The sequence below is a fragment of the Rattus rattus genome, chromosome X (assembly GCF_011064425.1).
Source record: "Rattus rattus isolate New Zealand chromosome X, Rrattus_CSIRO_v1, whole genome shotgun sequence".
Classification (NCBI taxonomy): Eukaryota; Metazoa; Chordata; class Mammalia; order Rodentia; family Muridae; genus Rattus; species Rattus rattus.
The window spans coordinates 54,864,091-54,890,311 of NC_046172.1; the positions used below are offsets into that span (position 1 = coordinate 54,864,091).

The 26,221-nt window shown below is 44.2% G+C and overlaps 1 protein-coding gene across 1 annotated transcript; it reads right to left on the minus strand.

Moving 5' to 3' along the window:
* Window positions 1-1,397: 1,397 nt before the first annotated feature.
* On the minus strand, window positions 1,398-23,028 carry Las1l (LAS1 like ribosome biogenesis factor). The gene is given in 15 exon segments (XM_032889737.1): window positions 1,398-1,710; window positions 3,419-3,569; window positions 7,133-7,791; window positions 12,438-12,511; window positions 12,514-12,581; window positions 12,897-13,103; window positions 13,409-13,459; window positions 13,783-13,868; window positions 16,098-16,207; window positions 17,059-17,105; window positions 17,431-17,712; window positions 18,851-18,932; window positions 21,187-21,256; window positions 21,970-22,095; window positions 22,763-23,028. Coding segments are annotated over 15 exon segments (2,319 nt in total). The 5' UTR covers window positions 22,954-23,028; the 3' UTR covers window positions 1,398-1,595.
* Window positions 23,029-26,221: the final 3,193 nt, after the last annotated feature.

The following is a 26,221-nucleotide window of genomic DNA, read 5'->3' on the forward strand; positions in this document are numbered from 1 at the left end:
CTGGCTCTTCCCCAGAATCCTTTCTCCTCCCAGATGTTCCACCTTCTACTTCCTGCCTAAGCCATAAGCCATAGACCGTGAGCTTTTTAACTGACAGGTGATACATCCATATAACACACAAGATATCCTCTGTATACCATCTTTGTCAAAACCATAGATTGTGGCCTATTGCCAACCTTTCTGATTCCTATCAGGAGTGGGGTCTAATAATCTGCACTCCTAATATGAACCCAGATAATGTTCAAGAAAATACTGATCTATACCAACCTAGCAACTGCCTTTTAGCCACAGGACAGTCACTTCTCATTTGTCTATCTCAGTATCTAGATGCACTTAAAAAGCAGGGAACTAATCCAGGCAGTGGTGGTGCATGACTTTAACCCCAGCACTTAAGAGGTAGGGCCAGAAAGATCAGCCTTGGAAGCCAGTCTAGTCTATAAAGTAAGTTCAGGATAGCCAAGGGCTTTCCAAAAAATAGTGGGAGACTAGATTAGAGGTAAGGAGGTCTGAAAAAAGTAGGTAAAAGTGTACATATACTGGGGGGTGGACATAGGGGCAACCATACCAGAATGATTATTTTCAAAATTTCTTTCTAGTGGAAAGACTAATCTTTAAAAAGCAGTATCATGTAAATTCCCAAAACATATGCAGTAAAGTGAGAACTACTCTCACTAGACCTGAAAAGCTTGTTGGCACTATCCCACCCCCAGTCCACAGTATATGAATACTTTTAATCTACAAGTTCACTGAAGATCTTTCCAGCTTCAACTTTCCAATATGCCAGAAAAACTTTGTCATTGTGGGAAGAGAAGCACTGGGAAAAAAAACCTTTGTCTAACCCAACGCACAAACTTGCTTTGTCAACACTTGTTTGGTTACATGGCAAAAAAATCTGTTGTGTGGTGGATTCATGGAATTCTGAAATCACTAAGGTATTTCTAATAGCTCCAAAGCCCACTGCAGGAATACATTATGTCTTTTCTAGGTCAAAGGATAGAGAATGTCAAAGTATGACATACTTTAGCTTTCAATTCCTGTTTCTTGCTCACTAAAACTGGATCCTCCTCCACCCTGCTACTTCCTGTCCCCAGACCCCAAGCCTCAGATGTTCACTGGGCTCTATGCCAGCCATGCCTCTTCTCTGGGCCCTGATGATTTTATGTAGGCTTGCCCACATTACAGAAGAGGGGCATGCAGAAATAAGTTTAAGGGAGCCAGGCAGAAATATATGCCTACAGACTAGCGAGGAAAGTTATCAGAACTGGTACACTTCATAGGTCTTAGGCTCCAACTTCTACTCAAGAGCCTTGTTACCATCTCACCACCTTTAGAATAGCCACAAAGTAAAGGAAAAATTAACTGGTCTACCCCAACAGACACGGTCCTCAACTCACAAACACCATGACAAAAATCTGTTTATTATTTTTCAAAACACAACAGAAAATGGGGGGAATCATTCTAATTTCCATTGTGGTCGACAGCGGAATTGATAAGGCTGATCTGTCTCTTAGGTTGTCCACTCTGTACCATGGGTGGATTCTGGACTGAGCTGTGACAGTGGCAGGGCTACATGGACACTTGCATCAGGACAGCCATCAGAAGAGCTGCAGGCCAGCTTTGAGCCCATGCATTTGTCCTTGGTTCCAGAGAAGGCCCTCCATGTTGCCAGCACCGCCATTGTTATTGCTGCCACAGCATAGGCCCAGAGTGCTGCTGAGAGAAGGGGCAGTTGGTCAGGGACAGGGACGGCTCTAAACTCTGCAGAAGCTTGACCTTTATAAAGAAAAGACAGGAGCTATTCTGGCAAGTGATTTCAGATGAGAAGCAGGGGCGGCTCTACCCCCAGCAACCCACCTCTGGCAAATTGAAGGGTAGAATTAAAATGAAGCATTATGCAGAACTGCAGTATAGAAACTAGTGTGCAGACTGGTGCTGCTTGAGGTTAAGGGATAGAAGTCCCACCCCAGCTCCAGGAGGATAAATCAGAGTGGCTGCCTCAGCAGGGCCTCTTTCCAAGGTCCTAGAGCTTAGGGGCCCAAAGAAGACTTGGCTGGATCCCTCCCACATCTAATACCTAGTTAACAGCTCAAGGTGAGGCTTGGGATCTAGAGATAATATGGCCCAACTCCATTCCATATTTTAAGACTGCTTGACGTACATAAGTACCCTCTGTCTCCCTAACCTAGCTCAAAACCACTCAAGTGCCTGCTTACTGTAGGTCAAAGGACTTTGCAACTAGAGGAGGTGCCATCCTTCACTCACTCAGGCAGATCTATACTTACACTACTGCAGTGGGAAAACCCTTAGAAGTACTCTAGCCCCACCCCTTCCCATCACCCATAACTTTCCAAACAAAGAAACTAACGCATGATTTGACCAAAGTTACACAGCCAAGTCAGGGGTGAGGCTGAGGAAAGAATTAAGGGTGGGCATTTTATCTAGCATCTACTAATGGCAGAGAGCTAACAAGCTGGGCCAAGTCAACAGCTCTTCAGCACACGCTTCCCTCTTTGTATCCAGGCACTCACTGGGCCAAGCTTTCAAAGGATCAGTTTACTGGGAAGAGAATGGGGCCTCTAACAATGGAATCTTGTAACAGTACCTTATTCACCTGAGGTAACTGTCATCTCTGAGGCTTACTGCGTCCATCTGTTAATCTAGGCTTCTAGCCTCCATACATTACCTAGGCCTGGAATGTTTCAGCCTCTGAGACTTCCTGCTGAATAAACTCACCCTCTGTAGCTCTTCCTGAGCTCTGGCTGGCTGGTCAACTCAGCTGTTCTGGCTCAAACTCCTCTCCCTGCTAACGGATTCAGTCTGGCTTCTCTCTCTTGGCCACTCCTGAGTTGTTCTGCTGGGCCTCAAACTAACTAGCAACCTGTTCTAATCTTCTGGATTCTTCTCATTCTCTGGCTCATTCTGTCTTCATGAGGGATTAAAGGTGTGTGCTAAGGGCTGAGCCAGAGCACAACTAAAAACAGGTTTTCTCAGTAAATAACACAATCTCTGGGTTAACAGTGTGGTCAAATGCCATGCAACAGAATTCTACTTCTAACTGGCTTCCACAGCTACCTCTTCTACTCATCTGATTCGGGGACACTTGGCTTCTAGAGCCCTCTCCCAGAATGCCCATGTGAAAGGGAGTTCAAGTCATCTCCCAGGGAATAAGCAAAGCAAGCAGAACAGGAATGAACTCTCAATTCCAATGGCCATAGACCAGTGCATACACAGTCAGTTGCACACAAACTGGTCTCAATCTGGAAGTGGTGCCAAATCATCTGTTTGACGATTAATTCCCTACATTAGGGTAAAGGAATCCTAACAAGGGCACGGCCACTGACTCATTTATTCCACTTTGTTTCTTATCCAGAAGGTAGCAATCAAAGAGGTAAGGAATCCCACTGGTACAGGCACTCACCTACTCTTAGACTTTTGGGGTTCTAGCCGGTGCTCTAGTACAGGTTGGTCCAAAAGATACATGGTGTCATAATTATCCAGCATAAGCTCTGTTGGGTCCTCAGTCTGACCTGGTACTCGGCCGATAGGGAATATACCCCATCGTACATCGTCTGTAGAACAAAGAGAGGAGAAAAGAATGAGCTTTTAAAAAGTCAAAATCATACTCAGATTCAAAATTACTCAGATTCCATCTTACCTCAGACAGAATGGCAGCCATTAAGAACCCAATAACAATACTGCTGGTAAGGATATGGAAAGAGAACTCTGATACACTGACAGGAATGTAAACTAGTCCAGCCACTGTATAAGTCAGGATAGGGGCTTCTCAAAACAAAACAAGAACAAACCAACCAACTCAGAGTACCTTACTGTCCAGGTATAGCACTCCTGATTATTTACCCAAATAACTCCATAATCAACATATCACACAAATATTTGCACAGCATTGCTTTATACAGCACTATTCACAGTAGCTAAGTCATGGCACCAACACAGGTGTCCAAGAATAGAGGAGTGACGAGTGGAAATGTGATACACATAAAATCCAAGGGCCTTTTGTCAGCTCTCGGAAAGAAAAGGACGCAGCTGCAGACAATCATTAGGTATGCCAATCTCAGAAAGACAAATAGGCTTATCTCACTGTGACTTCCAGATCTTATAAAGATGCATATGTACCGTCAGACATTATGTAGAAAATTTAACTGTCAAGGGAAATGAGCTGAACTAATGAAAGAGGAGTTTGAGATGAGGATAAGGGACCATGATGGGGAATGTGTTTAACATGCAGTGTATACTTTCATGAAAACTTAAGAGATTAATTTTAAAATATCCAATAATATTTACAGAAAAAAGTTGATAAGCTGGTTTTCCTATTGGTACACAGGCCCACTCCCATCTACCCACCCAGCCCTCTTAGCCAATTCAGTGTGGGCTTTCTGCATATCCCTTGTCACAACGCTGTAACCACTTCTCAAGAGCACCTCTCTGTACATCTTAGCACTTTGTAACTGTTACACATGTGTGCTTATATTACACACACACACACACACACACACATGCTACAGGCATTTTATTCCTTCTCATTCTTCTTAGATAGAACTCCACATAAGCACGGACATCTTCAGATATGGCAATGCACAAATTAATAGAAACCACAGAATTCTCATAGCATGCCTTCTCCATTCCCACCAATACCAAGAATTATCTGAGTGATTGAAACTGTTTATACAGCTATACCACCATGTGTTTGAATGCTATGTTCTTTCTTAGTGGTCTTGTCCAAAGATACATACACACCCCTAAGGACTACTGACTCAGGTGACATGCTCCCCATGTACAAGGTTATCACCCTCGGATGCACAGAAAAACCACATATTCTACCCCACAAGGATATGCAGAGAAGCACACGCATTCCATTCAGTGAATGTCTCCTACTCCACTTCCTGCATCCTACAACTCTCATTTATAGGTGGAAACCCAGATATCTTAATGTCATCACACACACACACATACATACATACACGCACGCACGCACGCACGCACGCACGCAAGCAAGCAAGCAAGCAAGCAAGCAAGCAAGCACGCACGCACGCACGCACGCACGAACGCACGAACGCACGCACATACACACAGAGAGGAGAAGGAGAGGAATAAGAACAAGGTGGGGAGAGGCAAGGACTTAATATAACCTTTCATAATTCATAATATAAAAATTCCCCAAAATATACATACATGAAGATGTTCCACTCTGGGATGAAACATAATTCTCCCTGTCACACACCTTTGGATGTATGACATTTAGCCTTGGATCAATTTTTTTAATGCAAAAACCATAGAAACTACTTTAAAAGGGCCGTTCTCATGCTATATATTATGTATCAAATTATCACACTGTATCTCATAAATATACACAATTAAATGTCAATTAAAAAAAAGAATGGGCTGAGGGTATAATTCATTGGAAGAGCGCTTGCCTAGTCTGCTGATTTCCTGGGTTTGATTCCCAGAACAGTACATACACAAAGAGAAGAACTAACCCCGAATTGTCTTATCTGTCTAACCTTGACCCTTACAGAAACTTGTATCTGTTTTAATGATCTTTAGCACCCAACAATATAGATGTTTTCACACACAAGGATCACTCCCTAGGTTCTATCTAATAGCACTGAGTTGATTATTTCCAAACCTAAATATATATATATTACAGCCCTTGTCTCTTTAGCCTGACATTCTTATACATATTTCCACAGTGCCAACACAGATACAATTCAAAATGACTCTTATTGCCTAGTCATAAACCCCTCCCACAGACTTCCAAGTCTTCCCTCACATAGATATCTCCTGGTTTTTTGTTGATTCTGCTTTCTCTTCAGAAAATATATACAATACTATGGCCTATTTGAGATTCTTTTCACAGTCCCCACTTTTCTCTTCTACTGACATCTAACCCCACCTTACAGACACAGCTGTTCCTCTACCAATTCATCTCTCTTTCACTATTTACAAAAACCCAACTTCCTTGCCCTAAGAGGTTTTTTTTGCCACTAAGTCATAATTTACCTATCAGGTATAGACAATAGACACACACACATACACAAACACAAACACGCACACGCACACGCGGACACAAAATGTGCTCACTCACCCCTAGCACTCCCACTCAAGTTTTTATACAACACTCCCACACCTGTCCTCACAGGGCAAAGGCTACCGCTTTCCCCATGAGCTCATTCAATGATTCCTCTTGATTATATCTTACTCCTCACTGGGCTCAGCTATTTTCCTTCTCTTCTCCAGGTGCATGGGCCATGTCCCTGTCTCTGGTGTTCATGGGCACATAAACATGTACCACCCCATACTGTCTGTTCTACTTGTTCCATGTCTGCCTCCCTTGAGGCTCCTCCTTCTTAAAGTAGATGACGTCATTCAAAGGAAGACCTTCAGAGGAGCAGATTGATGCATCCCATTCCCCATCACCAAGCTTCCCTGTATCCTTTTTGAGCTTCAATTTCATAGACTTTGATGAACATCTAAAATCTGAACCACTCCATATTTTCTTTTGATCCAGTTTCTTGACTTAATGCTCAGAGTTTGAAAACACATAGCAAAATCTAGTTTTACCACACTGTGTGTACATGAAAGCATGTGATCTACTGTATTTTACCCCTCACCCTTCATATTCTTTTGCTCTTACTACCCAGGGCTAACACACAACTACTTATATGAAACAGCAATCAGTCTGACAGTGGTCCCTGATGCTTATGTACTCCAACCTAAGAGGGTTGCCATTCATGTATCAAGTAGCCTTTGAGGCTTGCCATATACTGTTCACATCTTATTCCTTTCTTATCTATTCTGTAGGGTGAAGGAAAGCGTCAAGGATTGGCCAGCAGCGCATAATAGTGTCAAACTATAACCTCACCTCCTCAGGAGGCTGAAAAGGGGGGAGATCTTTAAGCAATCTTCATTTCAAAAAGAGTTAAAGCTGTTGGGATACTGGAGCATGCATCCAGAAGGTTTCGGCCACAGGATCTTAAGTCTTAGATTACATTGTGACAATCTTAACAGAGGTGGGAGGAGAGGCAAAGGGGGGCAAAAGGGAGAGGAGGGACCCATCAAGAATGGAGGGAATTAATGACTGAAAAAAATAAAAGTGGTTGTAAGGACTACTTACCAGAGCTTAGTTGCCATGCTGAACCCTGCAAAGCTTCTCTTTTCTGAGACATGATCCTAGTGTTCTCAAGAACATAGGATCCCTGTAGGAGAGAGAACCCACCCATATCCATTCCGTCTTCATCATCATCATCATCATCATAGTCGTCATCTTCGTCATCATCTTCATCCTCATCTACTTCCTCCTCCTCTCCTAAGCCGTCACTTTCCTCTGCATCTGCTTCCATCTGCTCTTGAAAGACCTTCTGCTCCTCCTCCTCCTCCTCCTCCTGTTCTTCCTCCTGGTGCTCCTCCTGCTCCTGTTCTTCCTCCTCCTCCTTCTCCTCCTCCTCCATCTCTGCCTCCTCCTCCTTCTCCTCCTCCTCCTCCTCCACATTCTCCTTTTCCTCCTCCTCTGGCTTGACATCCGTAAGGCTGTCTTGCTCCTTCTGTTGAGTATTTCCTTCAGACTCACAGTTGGTAGCAGGTGGCTGGAGGTCCTGATGTAAGGTATCCAGCGTGTATGGAGCTTTCCCAGTGGAGGAGGAGGAGGAGGAGGCGGCGGAGCCTTCGACGGCCTTTGGCAAGCTACTCTCTCCATTCTGAGTATAAATGGAGCAGACTCGAAGCAGCTTCTCCTGCTCCTCATCTGGCAAGACCTCTCCCATGGCTTTGAAGACTCTAAGCACACAGAGGGACAAAGTAGGGAAAAGTTTAATGTCTCAAAGTCACCTCATAGCTCACCACTCTGGAGTTTGCACCTGCTCTCTGAACTTCACACCTGCCTCTGAAAGGCAGCACACACAGCAGACAGAATGCAAAACCCAACAGGACCATGCATGCTGACCCAGCTCTCTGCTATATCTGTTTTACTTTTTATTACTTCTCATTAGAATGAAGACAATAACAGAATTCAATCTCTAGGGTTCTTGGGGGAAGGGATAAGAAAGCTCACATAGAATGCCTGGCAGAGTGCCTGACACATAACGGAAAGCAGTTAATGATAGCTACCAGTCTGCACTGAGACACTACAGAATGGGAGAACACTGGAGGAATCTGTCCTGGGGACCAAGGATAGAAAGAGCAGTGTGCTGCTTTCTTCTGCATGGAATATAATGTGTGATTCCTTCTGGAAGCAGCTACAGCCCAGCCTGGAATGGAGGGAAGAAAAGAAAAGAGGAAGAGTTGACTAGACACAGCCAGTGTGGAGGGGAGGCCTGATGAGCACTGAACTGATAGTGGGTGCTACAGTATGGGGGAACTGCCAGGGAGAACAAAAGGGCGGTGTAGAGACTGGGGAGGGCTTCATGGAGAAATTGGCTTAGGTAGCGGGGACAAGATGGCACACACTGCCTGTGGCCAACTTCTTAGCTGAAGGTAGGGCCTGTGCCGGGGAGCTGGAGGAAGGAAGGCTGGGAAAGGGGAATGCGTGCACTAATGGGGCAGGATGCCCGTAACTCTGGAGACAATGGTCTGAGTGGCCATTTCTGAAGATCACCATGTTAACCACAGGGGGGGACTGCCAGGGGCTGGGGCAGGGGCAACCCAGAAGCGAAGACCAGAGAGCACCTGTCTTCACAATCCCAAAACAGTTGAGGGTAGACCTCCAGGTATTGTGGGAGACATGGCATGGAGGAGCTGTCAAAAGACAGACACAGCAGGCCCAACTTGCTGACCAATGGGGATGGTCAAACAGGTGTATTAAACAAGATGACACTGTGCACATACAAGTCAATTTTCAACAGCAGAAGCACTAATAGAGCCAGCTAGGAGGATGAGGGTAACACATTTCACAGAGCCTGGCCTCTGAGAGGTAGCCCTTGCTGTGGGACACACAGCAAGAGGGAACCCATCCTTCCAGAAGTGGAGTTTTTATGGAGGAACACAAAGCCATGCATGCAGACATGTGGCTGGCCATCAGTCTGTGGGGACAGGCTGGGTTACTGACTAGATTAGGGGTCTGTTGGTAGGACTCATTTAAATTCAGGGGACACTGGTTCAAGTGGAACTGATCTCCTGGCTGGGGGAAGATCCTGAAATGCCACAACTTTATGTGAGGAAGGAGCCAGGAAGACCCTCCCTCCCCTCCTGTGGTCCATTAGTGTGAGTTAATAATAATATCCCCAGGCACTTGGTGCTGTGAACCTGTATGCTGCTCATTACCCATCCATGCCCCCAGCTTCCAGTCCCCATTGGTGCTGTGGAGAGAGGTCATGAAATGCCACCTCACTCCCTGAGTGTGCCTGTCACAGCCTTGGATTTGAGGCCATGCGTTTAGACTGTTGGATTGAAAATGGGTTTAGGTCCACAATTTCAGCCAGATTCACCATCCATGAAGCAAGTCCCATGATTTTAAGGTGCTTCAATACTCAGTCTGTAGAATGGCCTCTGTAAAAAAATGTATTATACTTAAAGAAATTGCCACTATTTAAGAAAAAAAAGCATGATACCTGATAATTAACTACCCATAGCATCTTTTATATTTTCACCTCTGTGAGGAAAAAAAAAGCCCAGAGTTCTGTATTCACACAGTAACACAAGTTTTCTGTCAGAGTTCAATCTATGTGAAACACTAGGGTAATCTCCAGACTTAAGGACAGGCTACAGGGATTTCTGGCCCTAGCCAATGTGCAACACCCCTAGGCATAACCACTCTATTCCCCACTCTGTAAATAGATAAATTGATCTAAATTCACTGATTATCTGAGAAGGCTAGGATCTGTGCACAAGGAATCATACCCAAGTGAGCTACTATTACCAGTGGCATGTGTCACATCCCTGTGATATGCTTGGTTTGGGAGAAGATCTCTGTGGTCCAGACTTTTCCACTCTGCGGGCATGTGGGATTGGAGAGTGTCTTGAAGGCTATGTAATTAAAGCTCTCCATGATCTTTTTACTCCCTCACAAAGTACATACGCATCCTATATTCCTTCTGTACTTTGAAGCTTCCTTGATTTTTTTCTCCGTGATGTTCTAGCCTGACCCCTCCAGAAACTGCAATGTCACTTATAGTCCAGAGCTCACACATCTGGCAATGTGGCTATATAGATTGCTCCTATCTCCTGGAACTCTTGCCTTGGCTGACTTGTCTATAAGGTCACATTTTTATTTTAAAAATATGTCTGTAGCTCAGATGCCACTAAGGGTTCAAGAAAGACTTTTAGATGAAATAGATGGATGACAAAACTAAGTCTTGGAATCCAGTCCCACACTTCACTCATTCCTCAGATGTTGGGTCATCGCCTACCAATACAAGCACTGCTGGTAAGGAGATGGAAGAGGGTATTTCATTCAGTTCAAGGGTATTTACTAAGACCTATATGGTGACTAGATTTGTGTGATGTGCTACAGTACAGATATCTAATGCAGAATTCGTGCCCTTGGAGAGCTTAGCCTAGGAGAGGGGAGGAGACACATGGGCAGGGGGAGGAGACATGGCAATACAAAGGTCAAATTTGGGAAATATTCAGGTGTCAACAGGATGAGCTAGGCTGTGCTACCACCAAGTGAGCTCTGTAGTAGTCAAGGAGGATCGCTCTAGAGTTCAACTGCCCGTGTTAAGCACACAGCTGAGAAATACAAACCAGATTGTAGAGGGAAGGCCTGGAGTAAGGAGGTATGGGCCAATAGTTTATACAGTCCAGGAATGCGCACTGGCACTTCTAGGAGGCTGCAGCAGCCAGCACTAATGCAGCAGATACATGGATTAACAAGCAGGTCTGCTTTGGGTAATGAGGGCAAGGCAGCTTTGGGACTGCACACCAACCAAACTGCAGCAGGTTAAGGAGAAGAAAGAGTGAGAAAAGAATTAAGATGAGAACCATTTTTGGAGATGGGAAAAGAAAAAATTTGCCCAATCTGGGCAAAGCAGATATTGGGTTATTATTACTCTTTTACTTGGGTTGTTATTACTCTTTTAAGATTAAAAAAAAAAAAAACCCAAACCTCAGACACATTCATAAAGGGTGATAACCAGCTAGGCAAAGGAGACAATGAGGTAGGGCCTTAACAGTGCTGGCATACTTGCCTCTAGAGCATAGACAGAACAGACTTTGATGCAGTGCAAAAACACCTCAAACTGAGATTGGTGGTGTTGACTACAGACACAGATCAAGATGGCTCAACCTTAGGCCGAGGGAGACGTGGCACATGCCTGCATCCACTGGAGGAAGCGAGGGTGAAATGCAAGAGCAGCAGGGACTTGAAGTCAATGGTGTATGTTCAGAATAGTCCTGGAGACAAAGTGGTCAATAAGCAAACAGGCAGACAAAGAACTGCAGCCTGGCATGAGACCAAAACTTGTAACTCTACAGTGACAGCAATGAGCAGTGTAGGAGAACTCAGCTACCCAGGCTGAAGAATGAAAAGAAACAGAGCAGGGAAATCAACCCCAGCTTGAGAGACTGGAGTCAGACACTGCCAAAGGATTAGTAGAGCAGAAGGTGATGAGGATGAGTGGAGTGATAAACTACAAACAAGGCTGAGGAAGCCAATGGAAGGAAAGAGATGGAGATTAGGACACAAGGGAAAAGCAGTGCCATGGGACAGGAAGTTCAAAAACCAAAAGGACTAGATATGGTGGCCACAAAGTGGGATACTGGGCACGTCAGCTTTCAGATGAAAAGTTCTGAGTAATGAAAATATGCTGCTGTGTGCAGTGATGGATGAAAATCTCTGGAGTTGAGGAAACGCAGGGGTAAAATGACTTGTTCAAATGAAACAACTACTACTCTAGCAAGCAGGAAGAGAATTCAGTACTAAAGGCTTCTAGGAGAATGAGGGAAGTAGCTTAGGGCAGGGAACTGACAGAAAAGAGGGAAAAGATGACAACCATGGGTATTTACAGGAATCAAAACAACACTCCAATTGACCACACAACCTAGAGAGAATAAAGTAAAGGGGTCATGAAAGAGATACGGTTACCGTGACAGGTCCAGAAACAGAAAGGTCACTGAATGTCAGGTTAAACCGTCACTTTGCTAAGAAGGCATTAGGGATTGTTGAGTGACTTTGAAAGGTATACTCTGGGAAGCAAATAGAGGCAGTAGCACTGGCCTTGGAACCAGAAGATTGGGTCCACTAAGAAACACTAGCTACTCTTTACTGTGCACTTACTCTGTGCAGGCCACTGTGCTAAGCATTCTCCCACTGGACTGATTAGCCAAGCCTTATGATACTGAGTGACTGTAGGCAGCAGCAGCAGCATCCTACCCTCCCCCTTCCAGACTCGGTTCTCTCATCTATTATTGGAAGGGATATAGGGTTAAACATCACCAAAAGAGCCTTCCAGGGCCACACTCTCTTACTAGATGGAATTAAGACTTACACCTGAAGGAGTTGGAGGCTGGCCCAGCAAGGTGAGCCCAAGCAGGCCTCGATCACCTGGGGCCAGTCCAGGGGAAAAAAGTGGAACACCTCCAGCTCCTTCTTGCTTCCCACTGGCCTGCAGAAAACCGCCGAGCATTTCGTCCTGAAAGAAAACAAAGAGGCTTAAGAGAAAGAACCATGTGGGTCCTTCACCCAATCTTCAACGTCAAAAGGGATAAGGCTCTATGTCTCTTTATCTCCCCAAATTTCCACCCTGTCATTCTAACTATTCAAAGCACCCAGAGTGCCTCCTTTCTGTGGCACTGAGAAGAAAGGGGAAAAGGGAGATTTTCCTCCTAGTTCCTACAGCAAGCACTCTTTGGCAACTCTAAACTTTAAACAAGGGAGTTAAAGACAGAGCTGAGGACACTTCTGCTTGGGATGCCTGGGCCCTGGGACTAGGGCTAGTTTTCCTCACCAGTCTTGGTGTTGGCCACGATCAGTTCAACGGTCCATCTAAGGATGTAGGTAGGCCGGATCCCAGTTCTCCCCAGGGTAGACAACTCAGAGAACATCCTCTCTAGCAGGGCCTGTGTGAAGGTCTGGGAGTGCAGGCCCCTGAGCAGGGGCTGCCAGAACTGAGAGAAGGGCTTTGGCACCAACACTTCATTCAAGTCGAGGTTTTCTGGTTTGTGAGGGATACCCATTGATGGACGGGAAGGGCAATGGGGCCAAGATTAAGAGAATGAGAGAGCACCAAAGCAAGCCAGCAAGAAGGGTAGACAGAAAAGAAGAAAAAATTGCACACCAAAGAGAAAGAACAGACACGCCCATGTTCCAACAACAAGAATTGCCATTGCAGAACAAGAGGGAAGGGAAGCAGAAGAGCAGGGAAAGAGAAACCAGTTAGTATCTGGCAAACAACAACTGATACAAAACCAAGTATAAAAGAAAGAACTCTTTCTGACTTCAGCTTCGTCAATAACTCACTGTGTGAATTTGGTTCAGTAACTTCCCCTTTCTGGACCTCAGTCTGACCATCTGTAACATGAGGATGTTGGACTAGATGACCTCTCAAGGCCCCTCCAATGCTGCTGTTCTAGCTCTCTAGCTAGTGGCTAAATCATATTTGACAAGGCACAACAACAGTGTTAAGAAACCCCACCCTGCCCATTCCAACCCACCTTAACCGATTCCACGCCACCTACGGAGAGTCCCATGACACATCAGCAGGACTACCTATTCTGTTCAGCCAAGAGGGCTGACATTTCAGCCCCACCCCACTCCACACTCCAGCCCACTTCTAGAGTTCCCGCATAAGAAACACAGAACCCTAGGGTTTCGGTGAATACCCAGGACCCTACCTTCATACTCTATCTGCAACGCTGCCAACTGCTCATAAGTGGGAATGAGGAAGCCATCGTCTAGAAAGGCATCCAGTACAGCATCCCTAAGGTAAATAAACAGTAGTTTAGAGACGCATGGTTGCCCATGCCTACAGTCCCAGCTACTCAGGACACTCAGAGGCTGAGGCGAAAGCATCATTAAGTTCAGAACCACCCTGAGTAATATAGAAAAATGAGTCTCAAAAGGAAAAAATAAAAGGTGACCTTTCCAAATAGGCTGGACTGACTGATTCACTGACTGTTTAAAGTTGAAATGACTTAAGGGGCTGGAACATGGCTATATCTCAGTGGTACAAGACTTAACATGGTGTGCATAAAGGTCAGAGTCTAATTCCCAGTAGACAAAAAAGAAAGACAAAAGAGGCACACTAGAATGAAGCCGACAAAAAGATACATATTCCTGCAACACTTCCAAAACAGCTAATGTCTCTAGTTCAAATGGCCAAAGTACCAGAGGTGGAGACTAATCAGAAGACAAAGCTATTAGGCTTCAGGCGCCTGGGACAAGGACTGAGCCAGAGTCTGGAATCAGTGGGGCTTTGAACACTCAAAATGTACCGGAGGCATGTGGTGATCCTAAGTCCCATAAAAATGAGAGCAGTGATGCGGAAAAAACTCAAATCAGAAATACGTCCTAAATGTTAGAAGAAATCAAATGCCTAGGGATGACCAAGTCTTTTAGACCTCAGTTCCTACAATGTTGTTTCTCCTGTCCTTTCTCTATCCTTCACACTAGCTACCTTCTTCTAGATCCTAGAAGTAGAAATGCTAGGTATGTGACTGCTGGTCCAGATATGACTCAGTTGAAAACATCAGCAATAGGGGAGATTTCTCAAGTTCATCTAGCTCAAACCTAAAGCAGCAACAGATTTTCCACAGTTACTGGCTTGTTAAGAGCCACTCCTAGCTGACTAGGTCTAGCAGATGTCAAGCTTTCAAGATGACCCAGTACCTAGAGGGACGACAACACAGTCAGCAGCTTTTATCCAGCAGAGCAGGCTTGAGAACACAACTCTCCTTCCCCTCATTCCTCATCTCCTCAGATAAATATCTGAAAACTTAGCACTGCCTGCTCAGCATAGACAGGCAGATCCTACTATGAAGGGCACAGAAGTAACTTTCCCAGCTACTGGGGAAGCCATCCCTCAAACTTCTGCTGAATGGAGGAGCTAAGAAGTCTAGCATAGGCAAACTAAGGAAATGCCTTTGGAACTGAGCATCATGGAGTATAATCTAAACACTGGGGAGGCATCTTAGATCCCTTTGAACTTTCCTTTACTGTAGGGCTGGCATTGCCTCCATAGTTTTTTTGCTTGTTTGTTTTATCTCCTTTTGTCCCTTTTTGGTACTGTGGATCAAAACTAAGGCCTTGTGCATACTAGGCCACTGCTCTACCACTGACCAACATAACACTCCCAGCCTTCTTCCACAGCTTGTTGGCAGCAAGTTCTCCAAAGCCCTTTCAAACTGAATTCATGCAGAATACGCAAGGGCAACAAGTTTTGCCTACCCGGGTTGAATTGAACACTGTTTGTGGGCAGAGCAACACACAGCCATAATGAAAGGAGAGTATCTAGCCTAGCCTCTAGTGGCCATGCCCCAAGAAGGCCTGTCCTCTGTCTGTCTAGCCATGATTACCCAAAAGATGCTAACATCTTCCAAGAGCTGTCTGAAAAAAACAGACTAGCAGCACTCTAAGACTAGATGGTGAAGTGTTATATATCAAAAGCATTTTCCTATTTGTCAAGTCTGTCATATTCCATGATACAGAGGAAAAAGGTTGCCAGGGACTACAGGCATTTATAACTGGTTATTCGGTAGCTCACGATAGGCAACCCGGTAGCTGGCAGGGTTGGAGGCAGATCATACAGAAGACATAATCACCATTTAGGGGAGGAGGATTGACTCTAGATTTCCTATAACAGAAATCAGCTAGCTAGCACATGACAACTGCTTTCTCATTCTGGTACTAGGAATTGAATTCAGGGCATTGTACATGCTAGGCAAACATGATAACACTGATTTATATTCCCAGCCAGTTTTCTTTTCCCCTCCTCAACTATCATTTTTGAGACAGGATCTCACTAAGCTGCCCAGAATGGCTTTGAACTCATTCTGTAGCCCAGGCTGTGAATTTGCAATCTATCTACTCAACCTCCAAAGTAGCTAGGACTACTTACACTAAGCTATGTCTTATTTTGAAAACCAACTTCAGTAAGGCTGTTACCCTCTACTGTAGAGAATAGGCAACCCTGAGTTATCAAGTTACAAACCTGTTCTCCCATGAAATGCTCTTGAGTTCTTCTAGGATACCTTGTACACGTGGAGAAAGGTTATTCCACACCTTAATAGCCTGAAGTAAATGCCTATATTTCTCCAGCACCTGAGAGCAAAAACAGTCCAATCAGAAGTCTGACTTTGTCAAGGACCCCACCCCAAACCCCTCCAGGATCTCTTCTCACAGGACCTCAGCACTGTCCTTAAAGGAACAGGACAAAGCATGCGTGGTGGTCCCACAACTCCTTTACAAGCCCAACAACTAAAAATAACTAGATTTTTCTCCTCCCACTCTCCCCACTCCAAATCTTCTGTGGCTCCCAATCATCAGATATTGATACTGAGCTGCCAATTGGGAGCACTTGGTTTGAGATGAACAGGGATCTTTTGGCCAAAGGATAAGGAACAAATGGAAGAAGTGAGTTATAGGAGCAAGAGAATTGTTGAGACCCAGGTTCCCATCCTACTTCTGTCATTAACTGTGTACATAACCCTGAATCTGCCCCTTCCGTCACCCAAGGGTTCAATCTGTCTGTGAAAAAGGAAGAAGGGTCTAAATGGTTTCCCAGCCTTTCTATAAACCACACCTGAAGTCTCATCTGACCTAGGGATACTCTTAAACCCCACCTGCTGGTCATCTTGAGAATCATAGGACTGTACAGCTATACCCCATTCCTAGTTCTCTACACCAGAGCAAACAGTCCATCAACTTCATTATCTGCTTGCTCTCTTCCATCATCACAGGATCATCTGTTAGATGCTGCTGGTCTCCTTCCTCGTTCCCACCCTCTCCAAGAAGTACCTTCATGCTTTGCCACTTTTCTTCCAAATTCTCTGAGAAGTTCCCTCATGCTCTGCCACTTTCAATTCTTTCTCAAAGACTTCTCTTTCAGGTAGCTGGCAAAAGGGAAGAAATGGCTAGGACAGGTGACAGCATACTGCACCAAGGATACTTACCTTAAACTGTTCCTCTTCATATGATACCAGCAATTCTCGTGCTTTTTCTGAAAACAGAATGAAAAACAGGGAAGGAAGCCTAGCCTCTCATTCTTTCTGGGAATCTGAGTTTCTTGTACCTTGAGCTATAAGCTGACAACTCAAATTCCTTCCCTACTTACTTCATAGAACTCAAAAAAGCTGGCGGTACAAATGCAATATCCATTCACCATGGAAACTATCACAATAAGATAGTTTGTGACAGTGATTTTTTTTTATGCTGGGACTCCACCACAGCATACAGAAAATAATCCATCAAGGGAAAAAGCAGTACTGACCCCAAGCATGAGTGTTCAGGCACATGCGCCCCTCTTTGCCCCCATGAATACCCACCATACAACTCCTTATGTCTTGGAGATAGTTCTGGATGAGAAGCCACCTCTTCATTGCCTTTAGTGTTTGCATCATCTGTGACAGCCAATTCTTCACTTTTGTCGTCATCCTGAAACGCTGGTATCTCTTCAATTATATCATCAATAATGATTTCAGTTTCCTCTTCTTCAGGTTCATCTGCTTCTATCTGGTCCTCTTCCATCCCCCAGGTTTCTTTCAGACTGTCCTCTAGTTGACGGCTCCAGAATGTCTTCTGGAGCCAATGGAGGACAAAGTAGCAACCTAGAAGAGGCAAGGGTAGATGCAATAGATAGGACCAATTATGGGCAATTGATTAGCAGGTCCCCAGTTCTCTCGGCCTCTCAGGCTCAAATCTTAAATACTGCATATATCCTCTCATGTATTCTCCTGCTCACTGGTATCTTTCCTGGGGTAGGGAGTGGATAATGCTGGCTCTAGACATAGGTGCCAACTAAAGCAAGGGGTGGTAAATGGGAGAACTGAAACATAAGTATACCAGCTACTTGCATGGCATAAATCAAGTCTCGCCCCTTTTCTAGATCTCAGAAAACTAAACCAGGGATTTTTAATCAACATAGAATGAACATAAAAAGAATGCCTGAGTTCATGACACTACCTCTCAACCCACCCCTTCAGACTATATACTACCTACTGAGCAAAATGTAAGAGGAAAGTAATACCTTATAATTAAAATAGCACAAGGGACCAGAACAGAGGCTACAGAGATGGCTGAACAGTTAAGAGCAATTGCTAGGGGCTGGAGAGAAGGCTCAGTGGTTAAGAGCACCGACTGCTCTTCCAGAGGTCCTGAGTTCAATTCCCAGCAACCACATGGTGGCTCACAACCACCTGTAATGGGATCTGATGCCCTCTTCTGGTGTGTTCAGAAGACAAAAACAGTGTACTGACATACATAAAATAAAAACACTCATAAAAAAAGAGCAATTGCTGTACCTGCAGAGAATCCAAGTTTAGATCACAGCACCCAGAGCAGATGACTCACAACTGCCTGTAACCCTAGTTTCAGGGGACCCAGCAACCTCTCCTGGCCTCCAGAATCCACAATCAAATAGCAAACACACAATCATGTACATAAATAAAAATAACTCTGAGGTTTAAAAAAGAACCAGAATAGTATACTGCCAAGCCATAATTAAAACATGAAACAAGGTAATACTAGTCCTGATTTCATTTTTATACTTTCCATATGAATTATTTTCCCTATGAAAAGACTACATATCATGATTAGTAAGCTTGTGAAAGCCAAGCCTTATACTGTAACCAAAGTGAGTCTGTATTTCACCTGGTCCTGACACGAGGTACAATCCACCTCTTTGTCCCTCATCCCCAAATGCCACCCAGCTTAGGCCCATGAGCTTAACACCCCGCCAGCACTCACCTCTGCGGCAGTCATTTATATGGGGCATTTTCTTGTGGGTCAACTTGTGGCGAAGTTCAACAATCCACTCTGGAATGTTCACCTGATTAGGGGTAGAGATTGACTCTAGTTAGAAATGAGAAAATAATAAAGCTTACAGAAACTCAGAGAGGAATCACTCTGGCCATCCATCCCAGTGAAGTTTTCAGTCTTATTGGTGGTCAAAATTACAATCCCGTGGTTCCTGGTTATATTTTACTGCTCATTGGAAGTAGTCTTAACAGAAGAAAAGGCAATTACCCCAACCACCGGCCATTTCTGTGGTGGGCATTCCTATTAGCCTTCTCGGATTCCCTTTGCCCTTTCCTTCTTCCTAGGCATCTGTATTCTTTCTTGCCTCTCATAAGAGCTCTGGCAAGTTTTTCTTCATGGTTGAGAACACACCTACCATCAAATCCCTATACAACTTACATACTTACTGAAGCCAGAAATATCTGGCACTTTTTGCTGCTCGGTTGATCTGTTTCTTTCCTCAGATTGCCAGCTCCATGAGGGCAGGCATTTTGACTGCTACTCTCTTTTGTGTCCCTACCCAGTGGTCAGGCTCCTCACTTTCAATGGGCCAGTCCCAACTAGCAGAACTGTCCAGGCCCACTGAAATGCAAGTTATAAGAAATAAGGGAGCAATCTTTTTTAAAGCTGAACATTCAATCATCCAGTCAAAAACATTCTGGTATGGGCTCCAACAGCACAAGAAATAATCCTAAGAATCAACAAATGGATCGCATGACTTTTTAAGTTTTTGCACATCAAAGAAAATAACAGAGTAAAGAGATAACACAACTTAAAATATGTGAGAAAAATCTTTGCCAAGTGTATATCATACAGAGCATTAGCAATAGAGAATCCAAAAAATTAAACAATAAAACATTATCCAATCAATAAATGTGCTAATTTTTAGTTCTTAAAGAAACATACATGGGGGTTGGGGATTTAGCTCAGTTGGTAGAGCGCTTGCCTAGCAAGCACAAGGCCCTGGGTTCGGTCCCCAGCTCCGAAAAAAAGAAAAAAAAAAGAAACATACATGGTCAGTAAATATTTGAAATAGTGCTTAACAGCCTTAGTCATTAAGGAAATACCAATTAAACCTTTTCAAGATTTGGTCTCAGCACAGTCAGGACTGCTATCATTAAAAACAAACAAACAAACAAACAAACAAACAAAACAAAAAAAAACAAGCAGTGTTGGTAAAAAAAAAAAAAAAACAAGCCAATTAAACCTTTTCAAGATTTGGTCTCAGCACAGTCAGGACTGGTATCATAAAAAAAACAAAAAAAAACAAAAACAAACAAACAAACAAAAAAAAACCAGGCAGGGTTGGAAAAAAAAAAAAAAAAAAAAAAAAACAAGCTCAGTGGTAGAGCGCTTGCCTAGCAAGCGCAAGACACTGGGTTCGGTCCTCAGCTCTGAAGGAAAAAAAAGAGTATCCCTCTTCACTGCTGGCAGGAGCATAAACTGGCATGGACACCCGGGAACCAATATGGAGGTTCCTAAAAAACTAAAATGGAAATTATATGATCCACCTATACCACTCCTAGGCATATAACCAGGGATTCTAAGTCGACATACCTCAGAAATATTGACACCCAACCCCCCACCTTACAACTACCTCGATTTCTTATATTTTTGGTTGTGAGCCTAGCCATTAATGGCTGAGCCATCTCTCCAGTCCGCTACCTTGGTTTCTAATAGCTTCAATATATAATGAGCCTATAGGTCTGTCAATACATGGAGACAATATGCAACATACACTGAATGGAATTTTATTCAGCTGTAAAGAAAAATGAAAGTATGGTATCTTCAGGAAAACAAATGGACTTGAAGATCAGTATGTGAAGCAAACAAAGTAAGTCAGACTCAGAAAGATGAGTGTTTCATAAATTTTATCACATGCAGAATCTAATCTATGTTTGGGGCAAAGACTGCAGAAAGAGGAGTGTGGGTGCGGGAGGCAGGGAGATAATGGAAGGGATAAGGAGAACAAGGAAGGCTAATGGAATGTGACATGTAAGCAAAAGGAAGGATTATTTGAGAGAAGAGGCAGGACAGCAGTGGAAAACGGGGGGGAGGGGCAAATAAAAACAAAGTCTAATGATATATGTACAGATGTCGTGTTGGAACACATTATTTCACATATTAACAATCACTAAATACTTGAAAGCTAAGGGTCTGAAGCTTCTACTGGTTTACCCGGAGGTGATGAGACAAACTGATCGTTTTGCATACCTTACACCATAACCCACTTAAGGAAGCCTTCCTAGCCAAAGAGAATGAGCAATGCAGCCTTCCACACATACCTCATGAGCCAGGTATTTGAGGGGAAGGTTACAAGATTTGGTCTTCCTCTCTGAGATAAGATTCACAAACCTGGATTGGGAGAGAAATAAGTGGCATAGTCCAAAGAAACTATTTCACTCCAAGTTCTTTGTGAAGTTACCTTTCTACTGACTACCCTGCTCTTAGGCTTCGTGTCAGCCAAAGCAGGGACAGTCCCTGCCCAGCCAACATTTACTAAGGGCTATGCTATGTACTAAAACAACACAGACAAATTAGACACTGTTCTGCTCTTGACAAATTTGGTCTAGAATAATCATGACATATGGTAGAACACAATATGCTACAGATGTCAGATAAATGACTACATCAAATAATATGAGGAACTCAGATAAATAACAGAAACAGAGGACAAAGGGGGGACATCAAAACAGAGATCGACTAATATAAGGCTTTGTCATGTGAGAAAACTCAGTGGTAACCCTCCCCCACCATGTATGAAATGTTCTGAATTTCACACCTCTTACACATTCTAGAAGGGAAGGAAGAACAGAAGAGAGAAAACTTTCTGGAAAAGTGAAAAAGGGTTGTGTGGACAAGACACAGCTGTGAACAAGACACAGTCATGGCAAGTTAAAAAAAAATCACAGGTTGATTCACACACAAAGACCCACCTGTGGCTTTTTGTTTCAGGTAGGGGGGGGGGCGACGACACGGGACACGGACGACCAATCTTTTAACATTCATGTTTACCCACCCCCAGTTCCCAAAGCCAACCCCCCAGTCTTACCCTATGCAAGTCTTACCTGACCAATGCCATGCCATAGAGCAGTCTAAGTTCATCAGTGCCCAAGCCACCGGCTACATCCAGGAGCTTACATCGTATCAGGTCAGCTGTAGAAGCCACTGCCAGGGGCAGTTCGTTGCCTAACCTAAAGGGCCACAGTCCAACACCATCATAAAAATCCTTACATTGTTCCATCCTCTACCACAGAAGCTTGGTTGTTGCACCATTACACACTGACAAGTGCACGGAGATACAAAACACTGTGGATAAGACGGAGTAAAGTCCCCGAGATCCAACAGTAATAAAGGAATTGAGAAGCTGGCTGGGGTACACAGTACGTCTTAAGTGCTACATTCATCAACAGTTGCGCGGACACAGTCCATTCTCTCCCCTTCAAACTATTTAGCTAGAGAAGCGCCGAATCCTATCCCCCACCCCCTTCCCTCATCAAACGAACTGAGAAACCTCAATCCTGAATCTAACCTAAAGGGTGACAGTCCAATCCCTAACAGGAACAGAAAGCCACCCTAACATATCAACTTACTCCTTTACTCCCGGGTCAGGCCCCCTCTGTTTTACAAGTAAAACGTAAGCCTCACAGACACAAAAATATTGGAACATACACCCTATTTCTCCTTCCATGGGATGAGTACAGGAGCTTGGCTGCAACTTTTCCTCAGGTACTTAGGAGAGAGGCACCATAAGGCAATTTCAGGGAATGCTATAGAAAATACGGCTGTTGGGGAGCTCGACCAAGGAAGTAGTGAGACACCACCAGCACCCAAGCAAAAGGGCTGACCCGGCCGCCTTACCTGCTCCTCCATACTGTAATTCGGTTCAGCGCGTACTGCTGCAATTTCTGATCATCACAGAACAGATAAACCGTCACTTGCTCCCACTCAGCCCTGCTGAGCCAGGAGACTACCATACCCGCGACTCCCGGCGAGTCTGACTGGTTCTCATTTACGGACTGTCCGTCCCACGCACGCCACACGCGCTCCATCGCCTGGGAGCCCAGACCAGGCCTGCTCCTGGCTTCCCACCTGAACTGAAGAATGCAGCGCGCCGCGCGCTTCACACAGCCAAACCGCACATCATCAGCCAATTGGAGAGCATGACCCCGAAGTAAGCCCGCCTCTCGCCATTAGTGTGGCCAATAGGAACGTGGGACAGTGGTCCTGCTCGCAGGATTCTGTCACCACTCGCTGCCGGAAGTGTTCGTTCATAAAGTTGTCTTACCAGAACCACAGTCACTTCAACTTCTAGGTTCTGCTAATTTCCTGGCTGTTGAGCGTCATCTGTCCCAGACAGGAACTAGTGTGTTTGGATTGCAAGGAGAGAAAAAAAAATACTTGGCGCCCCTTGGCGGTCTACAGAGAAATTGCTCTCGATTACTGTACTTCCTTAGTTAAGGTGTTTTCAAGCTTCGTTTTAGTTTGTTTGTTTCCACGAACAGTCACTAATCCAGGAGACTATTTTGGAGGCGGAAGAACTACTACAGAGAAAATAACATATATTTAGATAAGATTTGGTAGAACAAAATCGGCTTTCTTGACAAATAACTGAGTAAATTAATACCAGCCTGTTTGGAGGAAGGAAAGAGAACAATGTGAGAAAGTTCAGGACCAGTAAACGATGGTAAAAGGGGCAGGAAGTTAATATGAGCAAAGTGCGTTCATGAAAATGTCGTAACGGAACCCATTATTTTATATGTTAAATAAAAGCATTAATAAGAAATAGGTGAGCTGGTATAGCCTGTTACACGGTGATTTGAGGCCTGAATGAGTGGAATTAGAATTATCTTGAGAGTATAGAGACCAGGGTTCTAGTCTTTCATTTCCCACTATCAGTGTGACCTTGGACAAGTCTCTGCCCTTTTCCCTAAAAAAATAGATGGTAATCTATTGTGTTGTTCTTTAAGCATTCGCCCTATGATGATAGCCTGAATAAAATAATTTCTCTAATTGTCCTGTGCATTTTATCATTTTACTGAGGTTGGTTTTGTCTTTATTAGTTACAAATGAGAAAGCTGAAGCCCAATCTCGTGGCCTCATAAGGGACTGTTAGAAAGTAGTCCAACGAGCCAGAGGTGGTTCAAGGATTTAAATGGTGCACTGTTCCGGCCGAAGGCTGTCGCGCAGGTGGCTCTTGGTCACCTGTTAACTCCAGCTCCACAGAGATCTAACACCAATGGTTTCATCTGGCACCTGGGTTCATATAATGCACCCCAACACAAATACCCATAATTTAAAACTCTTTAAAGAATTGATAGAAGTGTGTTTTCTTAAGTGATGTGTAACTCTAAGGCTCTTCCTGTTTACCCTGTTTAAGACCACGAGAACTATAAAAACAGGAATCCCCAGTGTATAACATGCTCTCTCCCCACCAGTTAGCTGTGTTTGATATTTATATATTGGATGGTTTCTGAACAAAGGCAACACTGAGGTGTTTCTTGGATTCTCTTTTTGGTAAATATCAAGATTTGTTCTATGTGTCTGAGTGTTTGTTTGCATGTATATCTGGATACCAAGTTCGTGCTGGTACCCACTGCTGTCCTTGCCTCTCTTCATCTCTGCCTCTGCCCCAGCATTTCTGCCTCTGTCCTTAGAGCACTGCCTCCCCACCTCTGCAGTTTCCCCTCTGCCTCTCTCTGCCTCCACCTCCTCTACACCCTGCCTGTCTGTTCACCCTGCCTCTCTATCTTTGCCCTCTGCCTCTTTGTTTCTCCCTCTGCCAGTGCTTCCCTGCCTCTACTGTTTCTCTGCCCCTCTACCTCTGCCTTTTCCACTTCAACCCTCTGACCTTCGGCTGTCTGCACAGCCTCTGCCCGTGTCTATGCTCCTTTGCTCTCTGCCTCTTCCTGTCTCCAGATGCTTTTGTTGCTCCGCCTCTGCCTCTCTACCTCTTTGCCTCTCCAATCACCTCTTCCCCTCTCCTCTGACTTTTTACCTCATTATCTTTGCAATCTGCCTCTGCCTTTCTGCTTCTACTGACCTGGACTACTGGGTTGTCTTGAGTAAAGGTCTCTGAGGGGAAGGATCAGGAAATAAATGTAATAGAAAATTTGGTACCAGGAGGTCTTGCTCAAGCTGTCTTACGCCAAGCAAGTTTATTAATTAAGCCACCCCACTTCTTACTTACTGTTGGCAGGGGAGAGGGTGGGCTAGTCCAGGGCAGCAGAAAGCTAAATGCTACAATGATGGCAGAGAACACAGAATGCTTCAGACACAGCTGCCTTAGGACTGATAACTACATCGGGGAGGGAAGAGTCAGATCCCAGAAACTGCAACTTTGACTCCTTTGAGGCCCTGGTCCCAGGCCCAGAAAGGACCCTGCTATGTCTGCCTCTTGTCTTTTCATCAGAACCTCTGAGAGAGCCATGGGTGGGCCTGGCTCCCCACAAGTTCCCTTATGTTCTTTAAAGCTAAATGAGCTGTTACTGTTTCAATGTCTAACACTGACACTCCTTAAACTAACAAATGCCCCCTAATACATTCAAAGGAATCACTAACATGAGTAATCTGGGCATGATACTGAATGAATGTTGAAGGATGTTAAAGGAGTTAAATCCTTGTAACTTGTATAATAAATCTTTAGCTAACTCCAAATGGGATGAGCATGGCCCAGGTCACTAACTCATTTCTCAAAGATTAATAAATATAACCTAACATTTTCATAATGTCATGTTCTATGGAGATGATTTTTTAATTCTCCTGTTTTCATTCAGATTCATTATAGCTTAAAGGAGTAACGGACACACTTAAAGCTAGAATGATGCTGTAAAGTGACAATGTACTGCTTGTACTGTATCTTCTAGATGCAGTACCACAACTTTAAAGACATTAAACTTAGCTTCTAGTTCTTTATATACATATTCTTCTACAAAGGCATTATAAGCAAGCTGATTTAAAAAGCGGGGGTAGTTTGCAATTTTAAAGTAAAGCCCACTGTGGAAACAGTTGCAAATTCTATATAGAATTTACTACCAGAAGAATGTTAGTTGAAACCTGGCCTAAAAATCTCCACTTTCTATTAAAAGCTTGATGTGGTTCAAGGAAAACCTACTGTCCAAAACCACCATACTGCACAGGAACCATAACAAAGAAAGGCTGCCGAAGTGAGAGAAGGCTCTTTTTTTTTTTTTTTTTTTTTTTTCGAGCTGGGGACCGAACCCAGGGCCTTGTGCTAAATCCCCAACCCCGAGAGAAGGATCTTATGAGCAGAAGAGAAGTTTACACAATTAGAGAGGAAACAGTTGACACAGGTAAATA